Source organism: Gymnogyps californianus, chromosome Z (genome assembly GCF_018139145.2).
Source record: "Gymnogyps californianus isolate 813 chromosome Z, ASM1813914v2, whole genome shotgun sequence".
In the NCBI taxonomy this organism is placed as follows: Eukaryota; Metazoa; Chordata; class Aves; order Accipitriformes; family Cathartidae; genus Gymnogyps; species Gymnogyps californianus.
Window position 1 is genome coordinate 31,633,576 of NC_059500.1, and position 19,061 is coordinate 31,652,636.

Consider the following 19,061-nt stretch of genomic DNA (forward strand, 5'->3'; position numbering starts at 1 on the left):
TGCCAATTGGGGAAATACCTGTATAAAGGCAGTGCTTTCAGGTTTGGAGGTGTGCTTACATCTGACATCCACTCCTACTGTCTTCTTGGGTTCCCAGGGTGACTGGAGGCAATGCCCCAGAGAGGAAAGGATTTAAGCATCTCTCACACCTCATTGTCAACAGCAGCTGAAGGGCTGACCTGTAGTTCCCTTCCTTGCACAGGAATCTAAGCACTGCTAAGCATAAATACACAAGTACTTGTAAGATCAGAGGATGCTGTTTTATTCATGCTGTCAGAGCATGAATCAGGCAGCCAAGGAGTGGGCAGCAGGGACCCCCAAGTTGGAGGCTTTGTAAATGAGTATATCATGAGAAGGACAAACAGGCTTTGTTCCCTATAAGCCTTACCAACAATGGGCAGTCTGTCATTCTAATGACACAGAGGCTTGATTTTTTTATTACACATTTGAAATATTTTATTATAGAAATAGGATCTTTGATGACTGGTCTGAGGCTTATTTTTGCAGTCAGTCCGCTAGTCTTTATGGTATAGAGAAACATGAGCCTTCTGACTTTTGACTTGTATAATACTCCCTATGCAAAATGCTTCTTGGAATCACTCCTCCCCCTCAAACCTTCTCAGCAATGAGAGCTTCTGCTTATGGCTTTGATAGTTTTCTTGTAAATGTCTATGATGGTCATTGCATGTTTCAGTACAAAACACCAGTGTCTACTCTCTTTGGAAGAGTTACCTTGCAGATACTACTGCGGGCACAAAGTGTAAAATCCAGTAACAACAACATCCGTCATTCTGACGGACAGCTTGTTCCTACAAGACTACCAAGTCAAACCAAGGGTTTGAAGAGGTCCATGAAAATAGTATTAAACTCCTCCTTGGGAAATAGTCATCTTAGCTCATTTTGGCTGTGTTCATTATGTGTCCGTCTCTACGCAAAGGGTTCACTTTCCATCCTCTCCCCCTTAAAACTGCTTCAGATTTAGGTAAAAGCATGATGATACCACTTACCAGTTCTCATAGTAAGAAAAGGGGAGCCTGGCAGTATGTATATTGAGCCCAGCAAGGAAGGGTGGCCCTTATACGTAAGTATCAACTAATGCTCAAAGAGTCAGTAGACCACAGTACCACCTGCAGATCTGATCACATGAGGATTCTCCACAGCCCTGAAGGGGAGAGAGGAGGGTTATATATCCAAGACAAATCCCTTGCACCGTTCGTGTGTGTACATATAGCCAGCACACATCTGCCAATCTGTCACTAACACTACAGATTATTTCAAAGTGACCTGCAATGTACTGAGCAACACAAGAAAGGATGTAAAAATACCATCTCTGCTTTAAAAGTGTGCTCAGGACACATCAGACATGAAACTATTAACAACACACCAGGTCAGATATTTTTCTTCCTGGAGCCTGCCTGAGCCATGCTCAAATGAAGAGAGCTAGGAAGAACCACACCTGTAAAACCAGGGACAACTTTCACAAAACACTAAAATACCACCTACATTCAAAGAGCTCCACCTGCCTGGATAGAGGCTGTAGGTGAAGACGCTTGATGGCTATGTTCCCTGCTCTATTTCCCTGCTGTATTTCTTTCTAAACCATTACTTTACATCACTTCCAATAGACACATGCAGCACTAACACAGCAGCCAAGAGAAATAATCTTTCAGAGAAGAGTACCCCAAAAAACTCTAACAAGTTGCCATGTCAGAGAGACCTGGCAATAACAAGAGACCTGCCACATTTCCCAAGACTGGACTGAGCTGTTTCATGTCCCAGCTCTGCTGCAAGCTTCCGCTGTGATCTCACACTAGTCACTTATTCATCTGCATGGGACAGGAAGGCACACCAGACCTTCTCACACAAGCTAAAAACAGAAGGATTCTCGTTTTTCATGGCAAATGGGGCTGTGAGAGCCCCCAAGACAAAAAATTTTCTTTTGGACCCTGCCATTCAAAATCCTGCCAGACAATAGCAGAGAATGAAGTATCCTACACCAAAGTCATACGGAAACAAAAAACAAAAAGGGAAATGAAGACTTCATTGTTAGATAACAATCAGCTCTGACTTTGTAAACTAGAGGCCAACATCAGCTTTTCTTCATCTGCGTTCTTCCAGCACACTTCCCTCTGGAGCGCCGGGGGCAGAGCACTAAATTGTAGCTATATTCCATTCACTGCTTCACTGACAAAATAGCAATATAACTAGTGTTTTCCAAAAAGACACACTACTTGGACTCCTTTGAGAAAGTCAGCATTTTAACTGACTTCAGTGGGCTGAGGATTGTAATTTCACATCCAAAACAGCTGCTATTCTTGGCATTACAGACCATCCCTTTTCTCTTCCACCAAAGAAGCTAAGGAGCACACAAAGCTCTGACACAGGAGAGGCTTAAGGTACTTCTGCAGGATTGGAAAGGGTTTGATGAGCTGTAAATTATAACCACGCACATTCCCATTATGGTACATTTCAGAAATTTACACACATGCACAAGTAACCAGACCAGAAATGACAGATGTAGGTAGCTCTTTCTACCATGCCATTACCTGAGGCAGCGGAGTTTCCCAACTTGTGCAGTTTTCCCAGGACCTTCTGTACATCCTTTATGCTTGTGTCCTGTTGGCTGTACAAGAGTAACCTCTTGGCATCTGAGAAGAGGCGGGAAACACTGGTGACAGGAAAACACAAGAACAACCAGCAGTCATCAGCTCTGTGAGCCAGCGTCCACAGATACAGTTTTACATCCCAATTCCAAACTTCAGTCCCTTTCAGCTATGCCACTGCCCTCTCCAGTACAATAAGCCCTTTCTTCAGTGGCCACCCTGGGACAATCCAAGGAGCCTAATAAAAGATGGTTGCTAATGCAAGGTCAAACAAAGTTACACTGGAAACCTCCACGCATTTGAAAGTGTTTATTTAAACACTTGGGATGGAAAGGGCCTCCTGCTGCCTGTAAACGGCTTCCTCGTAGAAGCACAATAATTTAAGTACGACCTTTCTCCTTTCAAATGCTTCTCCAGGTTGCAGATGCATTTTACTCTGCATTAAGCCTAACTGGCCTAACAGTATGAATGCAGCAAGCAGGGCAGGGTATAAGGAAGCTAGCCATAAATTGAGCTTTCTGCAACACATTAACCAGTAAGAAATGACAAATGTCAGGGAGTATCCCCCAGACCTGCTCTTCAGCTGCCTCTCACTCTACACTGTCCATCTCAGAAGTTCATTAACCAGGGGAAGAGGCTCTCTGAAAAAAGAGCTTATGCCTTGCCTTTTTATGGACCAAATTCTGAGCAACCAATAAGAGAATGGACTCACTCCTCACCCAGGCAGAGCTTTTCATTCACCAAGAGCTTTGCTTGGACTCAGGGATACTGTACACCTACCAGCTCTCTGCTAGCCCCTCTGAACTTGGTAGCTGGAGAGCTTGGTACTTCAGTGGCAGCAGAAACAGCAAAACCCTCTTTAGTGTAGGGTTACACAACTAGCTGACGACTTCCAAATATCCCTTTTCCACATGTTTCCCCAAGAACAAACATGAGGAAAAAGCAGGCAGACTCACATAGAGGCATTGAAGTTTCCAACAATACCAGGGGATTCCCCAGGAGTTGGGTAGCGGAAACAAGGGTTGTTGGCGTTGCAGATGATCCCCTGTATCCATGGCAAGGTTCCTGCTGAAGGCATAGCTTTGTTTGGGAAGTGACCTAGAACACAAACACAAGAGTTAGGAGACAGAAACACAGGATACAAGCCACTACCACACAGCATTACATTTGAAGGGCAATGCTAATCCTGCACTGGTTACTGCCCCACATTGCTTGTGAGAGAGCAGAATGGCCAATGCTAAGAAGGGCTGAGCTCACGTTAAGTTCCCCACACAGCTCTAGCCTCATCCACTGAAAAACTACACCTTGCTAAGCCTGTAGGAGAAGCTGTTTGCTACTCCCATCTTTGCAGCACTGGTTTTGGCGATGCTGATGGGGATACAGTACTTCTTGCTGAGGAATGCCCAACAGCAGGCAACTCCAAAGCCTGTCAGTGGTGAGCACATGCACACACATGCTTTCTAACCAGCCATGCTTCTCTGGATTTGCATGCTTAACTAACACAAGGATTTGGCTTGAGGCCATATGGACAGCCCCCGTCAGGGTCTGGGTTCTGAAGACCCATAATATTTCTATTCAGTCCTTTTGGTTTTCAAAATCTGCTCACCTCAGTTACACACACTGTAACCACCAAGCAAAGGGTCAGCAATTGTGGGGTGGGTGCCTACATTGGTTTCCCTGAGATAAGTATGTCATTGCTGTCCCATATTGGCTTGATTTCCAGACAGTCTTAAAACTTTAGAGTTCCTAAAACATTTAGACACCTGCCTGCCATATTTCAACTCTTTTTGCTGAAGTCTAACTCTTGCTACTGAAGACCTACTTAAGTCATAGCCCAGAGTTTATGTCCTGTTTACGTTCTGCATTCTGGTCAAGAGTTAAAGCAGTAACAAACTACTCATGGCAGATCTCCACCAGTATGCCACTCGGGCACTTGTGATTCCCTTACCCTCCAACGACAGGGGAAGAAAGGCTTCCCTTGTATAATCCTGCACCTTAGACGAGCTGTCAGGCTGCTTTCTGCAAACGAACTCACTTCCTCACCTCCACACTAGGGAGCGGAGCGCGGAGGAAGGTTATGTGCCTTCCTCGGTATCTCTCACAGCTATTCAAAGCAGCTACTCAAGGTTTTGACCATGATACGCACATTCTCCCCTCTGGTGCCACCTCATCCTTGCAGTGTGCCTGCAATCACACGGGGGGCTGGCTCCCTACCTCCACAGGCACAATGGAGGTACCAAAGCCCCAGGAGGAAGAGAGGTCAAAGCTGCTGAATTACAGCAAGGCTGGTTAATATAAGTGGCTGAAGGAAAACGGGCAGCTTATCAGCCCTCCCGGGAGAAGGCCAAGGACTCTGTCCAGGAGAAAGGTGAAGTAACCGAAGGTTCATTGTTTCCAGTACCCAGGAGACTGACTGTTCCCAGTTCTCCGTTTAAAATGGAAAACCTATTTACCTGAGCTCTCTGGCTTTTGTTTCATTTTGCTTTTTTGTTCTTCTTGGGTGAGGGGCTTGGGGGGTGGAGGGAAGAGGAAAAATGCTGAGATTTTCAGATTCTTTTTGTAAAATTTCCCAGAGAATCACCTTCTCTCTCCTCCATGCCTTTTATTTTACATGGCTAAGAACTCAAACTATTAAAAGCAATATGAAAAGAGGAAGGGTGCACAAGAATTCATGGTAACTTTTTACGTAGCGATGCATTTAACAGCAGTTTCTCAAAGAGTAAAGCAGGAATCTGCCAGTTTTAACTCAGATGAGTTACACGGAAAACACAGTGTAACAGCACACCGTTTTCAATGATATTGCTGCAAACATCTAGCTTTTCAGTAGAGATTAAACTCACTTTTTGTCAGATTTTTTTCCCCCCCAAATGAAGTGCATTTTGAATACCTCAAAGGGTCACAGGAAAAGAAAAGAAAAGTCATGCTCTACAAAACACAAGTCAGAAATCTTGCTCAATAGCAATCTAAGATGTCTTCTCTGGCTGGTCTGGTGAAAGCCATGTAACTATCACTTAAGAGCTAGCAAAGTTTTCCCCCGTGTTTTCAGAAGAAGGTTCCTCACACTAGGCCAAGCTGCTAGAAACAAAAAATCCTGACTGGAAAGTCTGACTACAGAAACAGCCCAATCCTTGGTTCTTCTCCTCAAACAGGAAAAAAGAGAACTGAAAATCTTATCTGTTTGTTGAAAAAGACTATGCCATTAAAATACTGAGGCTATCTGGAGGCTACAAAGCACTTGCATGCAGCTCTGTTCAGCTATCATCAGGCATTACCTGCAAGTGATTTCATAACAGCGTACAGCACTGCCACTACAGATAACAATCCTGTTTCCCTTAAGGCATCCACAGGATTGTCACAGAGTTCACCATGAACTCAAGGTTTCTTTCTTTCTATCTCTGCTCACAGTTCAGCAAAAAAATGTTCCACTATACACCACATTCATATCTGTCATCGTATGAGTGAATGTTCAATGAAACCAATCCAGACTTAAATGAAATAGTTTAGTTACCTGTTCTCAGAAGTTTTTGAAAAATGGAGAGGAGTTAACCATAAAAAGTGCATTAAAAAGTTACCAGATGCCCTACACTCTACAATTCCTGATGACAACATAGGGAGAAGGCAGACAAAACAACATCATTCAACATGAATGCGAAGGAAAAAGGGCTGTAGGTGAAAGGCTCAGAACTCTGCTTGTGACACCAGGGTGCCAGAGCAAAGCATTTACAAGAAGGCTAATGACTAACAAGCCCAATCTAAACAGCTCTATGAAAAGGCAGCTCTTGCTAGGTTTGAGTTCATATACAGCACTGCCACAGCTGAGACAAATTACCATTGAGGCTGCTAGTTATTTATACCAGCTGAGTAGACTGCTTAATTGCTTCTCTTGCTTCTCTTCAGCTTCATGTCTGTATTGCAGGTATCTCTCCTAATGCCACTGTAACATTCAGTCAGAAAAGGCAATTCAAACGTCATGCAGCAAAGTATGAGATTTAATTTAGGAAAGCTTCAATTACCCTGCCAAGCACTGCAGAAAGTGAGTTAGGCAGTACATGGGACCAGCAGTGTCCAAAGTGTAATGGGAAACTGCAAACATTAACACTTCAGCTTTGAAAGGATTCTTGCTAGCTTGAAAGCCCAGCAAGCAGCATAAAATGCCCAAGCCACTGCAAAGAACCACAGGTTAAGTGCTGTAAGAGCTAGTTCTTTACTCATTTTAAGAACGAAACACTTCAGAGTGCCCTCCAGAATCATGTTGTGCTGACCTTTAAACCTTACCTTGCAGTAATCAGGCAAAGGAAAGATAAACAAAGAGCTCTTCCACAGTCAGCTAATTGCAGTATGAGGCTGTCACCAATCACAGTAAGACAAAGCATGTTGCTAATAAACAAGTCATGCTTCCTAAATCAAATGGCAACCAACACAGAGGCCTAAAGACTGTCATTTGCAGAGCAAGAATAAGCTTCCTTTGAAAGAAAAAACAGAAATGTGCTCATTTAGGATGTAAAGAGAAAAGTAGAATAGTTTTTCCCCACAAATGTGACTGCTGAATCTACTGAATACAGAGCTGACAGTCTAATGGTTAGAAGGAATGGAATTGCTCTTGTGCTCTTTAATGGGATACATTAACCCACATTACTGCCTGAAAATGAGATTGCTTTCTTACAGATCTGAACACTGCTTTCTTTTTATGCTCAGTCACACACAGATCAATGATGAGAAATAAGACTTGGATTCTGTGTGGGTTTTGCAGATTTGTCACAATTCTACAGCAAATTCTTGGCTAATGGATTATAAACGCAAAAAATGAGAAGCAGCAAGAAAAACAGCAGCAATGCAGTCCTGGAGCAACATTAACATGTCAGAACACACTGCAGTCCCCAAGGTGGAAGAAAAGGAGCCATTAAAATTTCCCTGAAGATTTCTGACTGAAGTATGCAACCACTGCCCCTGCTCTTTGCGTCTTGCCAGCTGCATTATTACCTTCTAACCATGAAACAACCACCATTCTGGGTGCAGCTGCTGTGTTTGGTACTTACATTCATGCTGCTCGTAGGGCGGATATGAAAGTCTTACAGAGATCAGGATGAAGAAGATAAACAGAGGCCAGGCAACTTCAATCAGCAGCTGGAACTGGAAACAATAAAGACAAAGTATTAAGACATCATATTCAAAATACAGGACAGAACAGAGGTTCCAGGACAATCCACTTGTAAGCCAGGACAGTTTTGCAAGCACTGCCTCACTTCACTTTGCCTATGCATTCCAGGAGCAAGAAGTTTGTTCCTCCAGCTTCAGAGGATAATCTGCAAAGAATTACAGGCTTTTCTCATCGATATGTGCCAGTTATGGGACTAAACTGGATGTGCTTAAGGGCTATTTTTGGCTTCTTTTTATAGTTCTTTTTGTCCTCTGACTGAAAGAAACCTCCCAATGAATCTTCCCAGCAATGAGCTGAATTTTTGACCTCATATTTTAGAGGTAGTGGGAAGCACTTGCATCCCATTCTCGCAGTAAACCATTGAGCTTCTACCCTAACACATCAGGCACAGAAATTGTGCCGCTGCATAGCTGTGCCAAATCTTTCAGTTTCAGTGCTGCAGAAGTATATTGGTATCAGGAATGCAGAGCTACTAAGATTAAGCTCATACCTAGTTATTGTTTTGTACTAACATACATTTGCTCCCAAAGATAGGTGCCCACTGGTTCAGGGTACCTACAGATGGGCAGTGAGTGTCAGGTAAAGATATAAAGAACTCAGTTATTTAGAGGGACTAGACAAGAATATAAGAAAGGCCTCCTATTAAATGCAGAGAATTTTTTAGACAGGGAATTGAAGCACAGAAAAATTCACTGGGATGTGCCACGTCCCACAGAAGCATGTGGACAAAGCAACACTTCAGCCTAGAGCTTCTGAGACACAAGTTGAGGTTTTCCAGGCTTGAGCTTCACCAGCCACACCCCTCCTTTCCCACTCCAGAAAGGCTGCCTAAACATGCATTTTAGGTAAGCCATAAGACAAGGGAAAACTGAAAGCTTTTCATGCTGCTACTTCTTATGGTTTTCCTCCTTTGGGAGAGGGAAACCAGAGTGTTTTCTTGGTCAAGTAAAGAGAAATCTTTCCCCCTTCTTTCCTGGAAAATGTCATCTTTTCTAATAAGATGTCTACATCATTCGTACTACAAGCCAGATAGGATAAGACCTGCAGCCCAGTGAGAGAGAGAATTTACACACACAAATGCATTTTCCCATGTTACACCATTAACAGCTAAAATTAGGCTCTCGACACTCAGCGCAAGGCCCTCCATGCAAATTTTGAGGTGACTGCTGTATCTCAAAATAATCTCACACTGTAAAAACAGTTTATTAAAACAAATGCCACTTGATCCAGCAGAGGAAACCATCTAGGATGGCTCTCCACAGATAACCTTTATGGCTGATGTCCAACCAAATGGCAACCCTATCCAAAAGACATAAAAATTGAGCATCAGAGTCTCCCAGGCACTCCTGGTAACAGTGCCAGGCTCTGCAGGATGAGTTTGGGATACTGTTTCCCACCCGTTATTTTCATGCACATAACACATGACTACTGGATAAGAAACTCCACTGAGACCATGCTAAGAGACACCAGGAAGATGCCTCAGTATCTTTGGTCTCTGTTTTTACAATAAACAAGGTAGTGGCAGCACACAGACAGCCACTAACAGTGGCAGCCTGCTTCCTTCTGCATTAAACAGTGGTCTGGCTCCCAGAGGTCAGAGATGCTCAGAGCTAGGACACTGACAACTTGTCTACTCCTTCACTTTTCAGGATCCCCTCACAGCTGCTGCCAGGATGGTGTAGCAGGACTTTTCCTCCTCTTGATAGAAAGATGGCTGTGAAACCAGCACAAGCCATTCCCTCCGCCAGCATCAATGGCCATGCTCTGGCACACATCACAGCCCTCTGCCACCCTGGCTGTAGGCAAGGAGCATGTACCCCAAGTGACTGCCACTACACTGTTTGAGGAAGAGCAGTGTCAGCTGGGCTTGTGGAGGTTTCTCAGGGTGACCAACGTGGCCAGACAGCTTCTTGCAGCCCTGCGACTGCTACAGAACCAGCGAGAAAATGCTGCCATCGAGATCAAGCCCTGGCTTGCTCAGAGAAACATCAGCCCCAGCCACACCATGCTGGGGTGGACAGTAGTACCCAAATGGCCCTGTTGTTGAAGTGGGAGCCTGGCCACCTGCACACGTCACTCCTCTTTTGCATGCCTGATTATGGTTAATTACACAGTCATGAAGGTAACCACATGTGGGCTGCAAGCACAGCGCTGTATGCCTCTGCACATACAACACGTCTAACTTTCCAGATTGACAGGCTCAGGGAGCACAGCAAAAGGAGGAATGCAGCTTGTACTGACCAAGTTGCTCCTTTACAGCTGAAGACTGCTGCATCATGGCAGCCACTGAAATGCTACTTAGTGAGAGACAGCTGGCAACTGCTGCACCAGAGGCTTGCACAGGGTCAAGCTCAATGTGTCAGTAGCATTTCAGAGAGTTTGGACTCCCTGGCCAGCCTCTTGTGCTGTTCAACAAAAACTGAATTCTCTTCTTTTTGCTCCTAAAGGTCAGTAGGTTCCTTCCCCTACTGCTTCCTGACCTTCCTGTGACAGTGCTTTTCATCCACTGTGGCCTTTACAGAGGAGGACACACAGATACTAAAGGGGACATGTCTCACTCAGGTTCATACTAAGTAGATACTGAAAAATCACGTCTCCTCACCCACTTCTGTGCTGCAGCTACTAGACCAGTCTGTTAAATAGTGAAACGAATCTTCAAACTTCCAACCCCTCTGCCACCACTGCTACATCTGGAGTTGAAGGAGGAACAACCCATTTGCACACAGCAGGTGAATTCAGAGGCAGCACTTGGCCAAGAACAAGCTGCTCCTAATTCTACTGAGGCTAGTCCCCAAAGCATGCCCAATTTATACCAGTTGGCTGATGATGCAGGATACCATTAAATATTGAGATCTACACTGTGTCAACAGGAAATCTGTTGAGCAAGAACTAACCAAACCATCACCCCATCTCACTGTCAACCACCCTCCGCACCTTTATGGTCCAGTTTCAATGCAGGAAGCTACAAGCAGCTGACCAGTCTCTCCATGCAAGTTTGAGGTGTCTCTTCATTTGCAAGACAGCAGGGAGAGAGAAATGTTTTTACACAGTGACCCCTGAACATGATTTTTCTTTCCTCCTCTCCCCCTGTAAACTCCTTCCCCCCACTCCGGTGCTGTTGGAAGTTATCCAGTACAAAGTAACACTTGAATTGCACACGTCAGGCTGAGCTTTGAACCCAGCTTTCGCAATGCAGCCCAAACTCACAGCAGCCAAGGAGAGGGTTCGGTGGGAAGCAAAGGCTAGCCCACGCTTCTTGTGGGAAGAAGGGTAAGGATCAAACTATTTCTGGGCTACTTCTTCAATAAGTACAAATGGGAGAGAGCCATCACCAGCACACTCAGCTCAAGGACACTGGTCTCCTAACAGTAAAGCAAACAGATGAATGACTGTGCAGCTATGATAACAGCATCGTGAGAAGAGATGTTCTGCTTCTTTTCTGCCATTTGCTGTTAAGTGGTCTTCCCCTCCTGATGTCTTCAGGTAAAGCCCAAATGGGAACCATTAATGAGAAAAACCCCACATATATAGGAACTCCACAAAAACAAGCGATGTCTCAGGTCTTCATTGTGATTTGACTAATACGATCATTGTGGAACAGAGACTATGAGTAGTTTCACACCCTTTGGGCTACTTGATGGGAAACCGATACAGAAGCTGCCAGAAGGTACCAAGAAATAGCTGAGCAGATCCAAGATCACGACAAAACTACAAGCAGGAAGGTCTTTTTCACTGACACACACTTAGCCTACTGTGTTTTTGTGGCATTGCCAAAGGATCCAAATGCATCTCGGCTGCCCAGTAAGGTAGCCTACAGCTACCTTGACAGGACATGCATGCTACGCTCAGACCTCTTCAAGTAACCTTCAAACCTGTTGCATTATTTTCAGAAGACCCTGACAAAAAAGCATCATCCTCACTGTAAAACTAAACTCCTCTGAAATCTCCTCCTGGTTTAACCAGTTTAAGCATTGCTCCAGAGGATCCATCAATGTCCTAGAGTTCCCCTAGTTGCTAAAGGCAGTTTGGGAGAGGTCAAGAGTAAGATCTCTACTGGCAAGGGAGGAAGAGACTCTTTTCAGCTTTAAGAGCCCGGGTTCTATGGGCAATGTCTGAGAACAACCTATCTTTTTAGGAGCTGTAGCCAGTTTTGAGACTACCTTCCCCAGCTTCGTTGCAACATTCTTCTAAATTAAGAGGCTATTCACAAGGTCAGGATGCTGGCCCATACATCCAGAGAGCAGACAGCCTCACTCCTTGCAGCTGACACAGCCCACAGCCTTAGCTGGGCAGTCCTGTCCTGGGAGATCAAGGCTCCTGGGGTAAGAACAAAAACATGCAAATCACATAAAAATTCCTGCCATCACTGGCAGTTCTGTAACCACAGAGGTATACAGGAAAAGTCAAAGATGCCACGAGCACCCTTTGTCTGGTTTTATTTAAGAATGGACTAATTCCAGCTCTGAATTCACTGGACACAAGTCCTATGAAAACAAGCCTCAGACACCTGAGCAAAGACTTCAGAAACTGTCTCCATCTCCAGTGGTGAATATGATAGCCTTCCCTCCCTTGTGACTCCGAGTTTCTAAAACAACCCAGCCCCAACCAGCTGGCAAGCACCCTGACATTTGCAAGGTTCAGAAAGCTTATCAGAGAGACCACTTTCCACTCACCACCTCAGTAACTCATGTTCCCTTCACATTCCCTACTCATACCTCCTCAAGGTCAGATCTAACAGGACAGATCCTCTGCACCAGCCTGTTGCACAGGACATGCCCTTGTCCAACACAGTTATCCCCTAAATCCCTGGAGGGGAAATAGCACGTTTTGTCTGGCTTTTAGCTGTCTGCGGGAGTTACAGCATCCTGTGAGGTCTCATTAATGTAAAGGCAGAAGAATTTTATGAACACCATACTGGATTCATGTGGTGCCTTTGTCACCACAAGGAGACAATGTGCAACAAGAGTTTCTATCTCAACAGGTACATTCCCACACTGCTAACAGATGGTGAAGCCAGCACTTAAACTAATCAGAACACACCTTGGTAGAAAAACATCAATTGCCTGGATTTGTCTCCATGCCGATGAAGAACATGTCTCATGCTGGTCACTTAAACTGTACCTCCTGTTGTAAAGATACACAACAGGCTTGGGTCTCTCTCCCTGATTAAAGAGATTGAAGATGCCTGCTATTGCCTCCACCACTTCTGCCATTAGGAAACAGCAGAATTTTGTTGGTGTTGCTGCAGCTTGCAGCATTCAAAAGCTTCTAGACTCAAGCGCACGTCCTTGCAGTCTGGCAATGCCCCACCTGCACAGTGGAGCAGGTCATAGCACAGGTCTTCATTTTACATCTTCCTTGCTGCACATGGCAGTTGTGCACCCTCTCTGCCTGGTCTGACATGAATGTTTCATTACTCCACCACTCTCTCACGCTGGGATTCAGGACAGAAGTCTTGAGCACCTTCAAGCCCTCTGGTTTCTGTCCACCCACCACTCTCTTCAATTTGAATCAGGTCTTTTCAAAGGCAGACCAGTTGCTCTGCCAGGGACCACTAGAGGTAAAACATTGTTAAGATACAGGATGTTTCCCTGTTTTGCTTGAAGAGTAGGCTACAAGGCTACAACTTAGACCTCAAAAACCCCTTTGGCTAATACTTACAGTCTGTCTTCTTCTGTAGGTGAAGTTCTTCCATAGCAGCAATCCCAGCTGTGTCCAGAAAGCCATCTTCCTTCAGCAAAGCCTAGGAGCTCCCTTTGTACAGCAGCAGTGGCAGTACAGAGCAGAGATGTTGTGGCTGGGCATTAACTGGGGGACGGGGGGGGAAAAAAAAAAAAAGAGTTGAAAGTGAAAAGCTGTGTCAGAACAGAAAAAGTGACAAGACAGGGAAAGGCAGAGGCTGCACTCTGTGACCCCATGTAACCCTGCAGTCCCCCATGGCACTCCCCACCGCTGCCTTCTTACCCCATGCACCCCAGGTAAGTCTCATGGGTGTCAGTAAGCTCAGATTTAGTCTCACTGTCTCTTACCTCAGAGCTCCAAGGCACAAAAGAATGCAATACCTGCAGGACAACAATTTTCTTCCTTCCTGCCCATAAATTCCAAAAACAAGAACAGCCCAGAATGAGGAAAAAAATCATAGGCTTTGAAAGCTGATTTAGAGACGTCTCTGAATGAGACTGAACCGTACAATTCAACCCTTTTTTTTTAAAGCTTCTTTCCATATTTACTTTTATAATGGTGAAAAGCCTGCTACCAAATTAGGAAAGCCTTTGTTTTGAAGTCCAGTCAACACCACCACTTGTAGGAGAAAATGCTATGCACTTAACAGGCAAGGGAGAAATGTCCATTTCCTTGAAGGTAAGTGACTAAGAATGCCCCTGCAGCCATTCATATTTGGATAAAGTTAATGGAAAATTGCTGTTCAGTCAGTGTTCAGGTCTTGCAGCCACCTGGGCTCCACTACTGTTGTGAATCGGGTGCATTTAGTATGCACCGTGCAAGAGCATGAAAAAGTATAAAAGGGTTAAAAAACACATTCATCTCTTTGGTGGCTATGAATAATAGCATGGCATAGGCTTGGGTACACACAGACTTCCAGGAAGACTCCATCAAATGGAAAGATGAGCTTATAGTACACTAGTTAAACTTCATTAAACCTTTTTTCCAGAATTAATTTGGCATAGCTTAATTTACTTTTAACCTGAAGTAGCCTTAAACTCAAGAGTAGTTTCATTCTGAGTAAGTGTCCACACAGGAATTTAGTTAATCCACATCAAATTAATTCTGATTTATGTACTTGAATACACTCTGTTGACAGGCTCAGTGTTAACAGGACAGCTAGCAGCCGATCCAAACACACAGTGAGAGAACCATTCCTTCCAACATCTGTTAAACTGGGAACACACATGCTTTTGATTCTAGTGTCCCACATACCAGTACTCTAGCCCTGTGATTCAGAGTTGCATGCCTGATTGCAAACTGCATTGAAAAGGTTCCCAAAACCTATAAATGTGCTAGGAACATAAGACTTCCTCAGGAAGTGCTCTGACCAGTCCGACACTGGAGTAAGACTAGATGATAAATGGCAATTCTGGATGTGAGCTTTGAGTTAATGAACATTTGTGGCCTTTAAGTCTCATCCAAAAGTAAATTCCATTATTACAATGACTTGCAGATTAAAAACTTGTCTCTAATAATACAAGTCTGTGTTACAAAAAAATTTCCCTAACATGACTAACAAAAAACATTAAACCCATTACGCTGAGTTCTACAGATAATTACACTGTAGTGTCACAACAGGACAACAGTGCTTCTTAATGCCAGTACAGGGAAGCAAAGAACAGTAACAGATGCCTACAAACCCCTACAAATTGAACCTCGTGTCAGCATGCAGGCAGCTGAGTGTACAGTCAGCATGGGCTCATTAACTTCTGCTAGGTCCTGCTGTAATTCACTGACATGACCTCTACAGATGCTCCTTCACAGAGGGGTAGATGCCCAAACTGATCTGACAGGAAAGCCTTCCTCCCCTGCCCAGTGCTTCCTGCTGGCTGGAGCACCCCAACACTAACACATTGCAGCTGCATGCACATCTGTCTGCTAGATAGTGAATTCCCAGACATGCTCAGAGTGAGGCACTTAACAGACTAATAGCACATCTACAGCAGGGAAAAAACTGGCCTTTCTGGACAATCTCAGAGGACAAACTCCGGCTGCTGAGGACTGTGCATGCATGCTCACAGACCCAAAGCACACCTTTGCTTACAGGCTTGGGTACGGGGGGCTTTGCAGCACCTCCTCTGCATGTCAGTATTATACATTTAAAGCTGCAATTAACATGTAACCCAGAGACAAAACTAGTTAGGGAATATTATCACCCCTCCTTTGTACGCCCTCCACTGACCCATTTCTACTCAGGATTCAGGGGACTTGGCAACAACGCTTTTACTCGCCCTACTGAGCAACCTGGATTGCTACTCACGTAGTGCACAGGCACTCCGTGACCACTAACTTGGTGCAAAAATCTTTCACTGAACACTAGGAGAATTGCTCTTTTCAAGCACTTTTCCACAAGGATCCTGGTCTGTGGGTCACAGACCTCCATTTGCTTTGCTGTGCTCTCCAGCACGCCACAAAACATAAGCCTTTCTACCCGAGTCCAATCCTGCAGCCACTGGACAAGTTCAGCATACAGAAGTAGAGGACAGGAAGGGACTGCACAACCGTCTACAATCACTGGTAGTTATGCAACAGGTTTTACCTTCAGAAGGGTGTTCAGAGCACCCACTCCATATTCCCCCCTCTACAATACTGTCAACTCTCTGCAACAAACTACTTCCCAATGCTTTCCAGCAATTACAATTAAATACCAAAATCCATGAGTATAAAGTGCCACAGGAAGAGTGCAGGAAGGATCCCAGGGAGAGCCAAAGAGACTTTTGGCATTCTCATCAATGGAAATACACCCAACTCCTGTGCCTTATTACCCTGCACAGAGGCAGAATAAAATTTGAAGCAGTCTGTGGGGTGTTTGAGCTAATCACAAGGTAGCTGGTTTAATCCATGTCAGTGAAAATCCAGACATTGGTCCCTTGCAATTGCAGTCAGTCCACAAGATATAGAACATGGAAATATTGCTTTATAGAGGTTGTAGGGTTCACATTGCACTTGCAAACTGTAGTGAGATAAGGGCACATAGTTGATTATTCAACACATCTCAGCTGATCAGTAGAAGCCTGTGCAGCCAGGAAGACTCAGCTGTGGCCGTCTGCTTGGACTCTAGCTAAACTTTACTGGGAACAAAGTGAATGTTCTGGCCTTCAAATAAGGCCAGTTTGCCTAGAATCAAGTTTCAAATGAAGCAAAAATGCTGATTTGTAAGGACTGTGCCTGAAGACTGGAAAACCTGGCCCAGATGCAGGCACTACCAGCTAAGTCCCTACATTAAACTAAGGGTCAGGGCCTAACACTGGACTAATCACCAAGAGCACAAAACCTGAACCTGAAGCGTGCCCAGTTCTTCTTCCAGCCATGGTGGCGTGACAGCTTCAAAGACATACTCTGCCCCAGTATCTGTTACAGGCTGGGTAATACAGGTTTGTTGATGCCTAGAGCTGTCTCTGATTTTGATCCACGGCGGCTGACATATTTGGTTCTCTGCTGATACAAGTTAACTAGGTCCACTTGAATTACTAATGCATCAGAAAATGCTCTGCAAACTAAGAACCTCAGAGGAAAATGGGTTAGTACCCTTTCAGATGTTCTTCCAGCTGACAACAGGCAAGAATTGTAAGCCAGAGATGCAGAAAACTGATAGACCCAATACTCCCCAGCTCAGTTGGAGCTGAAGTCCATCTGTATCTCCACTTCAGACTAGTCTGATAAGTTCAACATAGCTGGGAAATCCAACTTGCCATTTACCACTGCAGTGCCAAAACACACAAATACAAGCTAGTTTCCAATGCAGGCTTTTGTGTCTCACCTAAGTAAAATTTTGAGCCAACAGTAGGTATCAGTGATCACTCCTCACACTTACCTGGAACTGTCTAAAGCAGCAATACTGTTTCTGTCTAGAATAAGAAAAGCCACGTGAATTCATCACCATAGCTCAAGTTTTCTGTGATGTAAAGTACCACAGCTCTGCAGAAGAGAATGGGGATTTATACCTGCCAATACTGGACGTGTCCTTTTAAAGTGCAATCTCTTGCTTTTATAAGGCACTTACTCCACGCAAGTAGGAAGAATTCCCTCAACTGCAACAAATAGTGCAACTCAGTTGTGGAGAGATCTTTGTGTAAGACATCCAATTTTCACATCCAACGTTTTCATTGTGTGAACACTGCAAGCTTTCCAGTAGAGCTAGATACCAATATACAGCAATTTCAAGCCTAGAGGCATCAGGCTTACTTCTCTTCATCACGCAGAAATCTATTTTTGTTTAGCTCTGCTTCAGCATTTCTCCACCTCTTCACCAACATATACAACACAACTGCAAAACTTAGACTACATGGAGCACACCAGGGGAGGCTCAAATTGCCCACAACTTTGGGGTACACCTGGCAGCTGTCTAGTAACCCAGGTGCAAACTCAAACTCCCACTTTACCACAAATAAACAGACATCATCCCAAGGGGCTGCCTGATAATTTAAAGAAGTAATGCATGTTTGGAATAATGTCCTGAATCCAGGCATACGCCCTATGCAACACAGATACAGCAACGAGCATTCAGTTAACCAGCCAGCCAAGCAAGGATTAAGAAGCCATTTTGTATTTAGCCAGCAAATAAGTGGTGGAGATCCAGTATACAAAGGTCCCTGCATGCTCTATCAACATGCCACTCAGACTTGTGCACACTTAACATCCTATTTGTTCAGTGTCTCAAGTTTTCCCAATTCCTGACAAAAAACACACAGGAGGGATCAAGTAAAGGACATCTGAATACTTCCCCAGATCTTCTGATAGAGTTTCCCCCAGTCTCTTCCTAGGGAAAAGCTTACCCTTAAAATTACAAAAGAGCTTGTTTAACCTGCAGAATCAGTGGACATCAGAAGATGGGCAGGAGGTGCAGAGCAATCTGCATGTACCTTCTGATCTGGGCTGGGGTTCCTGCTTTGCTCTTAGCAAAGTTCTAACACCGGGTCAGGACCTTCTCTACTCACCCAAACCAGCAGCCACAACACCTGCCAGCACAATTAAAGCACAGGGTCCACACACTGTCCCATGGTCTGCCTTTGCAGAAGACTCCCTGCACGTGACATTTCCCCCTGCTGCAGAAACCCTGCACAGTCTCCAGACCTCCAGGGCTGCAATTCCATCTCAGTGTGCAATTCAGAAAATTACTTTTAAGAGAAAGTTAGGCTACAGGGCAACCTCTGAAAACACTGACAGTGAAACACATACTTTGACCAACCCTTTCTTTCTAGATCATTGCTAACCACTACTTAGAAGTAGAATGGCTGTTGAAAAGTCCATTAGTTGGTATGCCAAGAGTCTCCAGACCCAATCCATCTTAAATACAATGCAATGTATTTTTACAGCTGTAGATTTAAAGAGGAAAAAAGCTCAAGTGGCAGAGAATCAATTCCCCACCCCCATGCCTGGTGTCTGTACTAAGTAAACATAAAACAGCCTTCAAAAGTAGCTTTCTGCAAACAATGCAGCTGTTTGCTTTCTTCCGGGGGCAAAAAACCTTTCCCCTAGAGAAGAAATCACTATTTAGACAGCGAACAAAGCGAACTTATCAAACCTTATGAGACTGGAACATTTCAGGATTCTGGCAAGAGGCAATAGACCCTTTA

The 19,061-nt window shown here is 44.5% G+C and overlaps 1 protein-coding gene across 3 annotated transcripts in view; it reads right to left on the minus strand.

Moving 5' to 3' along the window:
- ABCA1 (ATP binding cassette subfamily A member 1) overlaps positions 1-19,061 on the minus strand; it is a 96,760-nt gene that overhangs the window by 66,716 nt on the left and 10,983 nt on the right. For all 3 annotated transcript variants that reach the window (XM_050913743.1, XM_050913744.1, XM_050913742.1), the window contains 4 exons: positions 13,423-13,569; positions 7,640-7,733; positions 3,560-3,701; positions 2,547-2,668 (listed from right to left, as the gene is read on the minus strand). In XM_050913743.1, coding sequence (XP_050769700.1) covers positions 2,547-2,668; positions 3,560-3,701; positions 7,640-7,733; positions 13,423-13,488 — 424 coding nt within the window. In that variant the 5' untranslated portion in view covers positions 13,489-13,569. The remainder of the gene's footprint in view (positions 1-2,546; positions 2,669-3,559; positions 3,702-7,639; positions 7,734-13,422; positions 13,570-19,061) is intronic.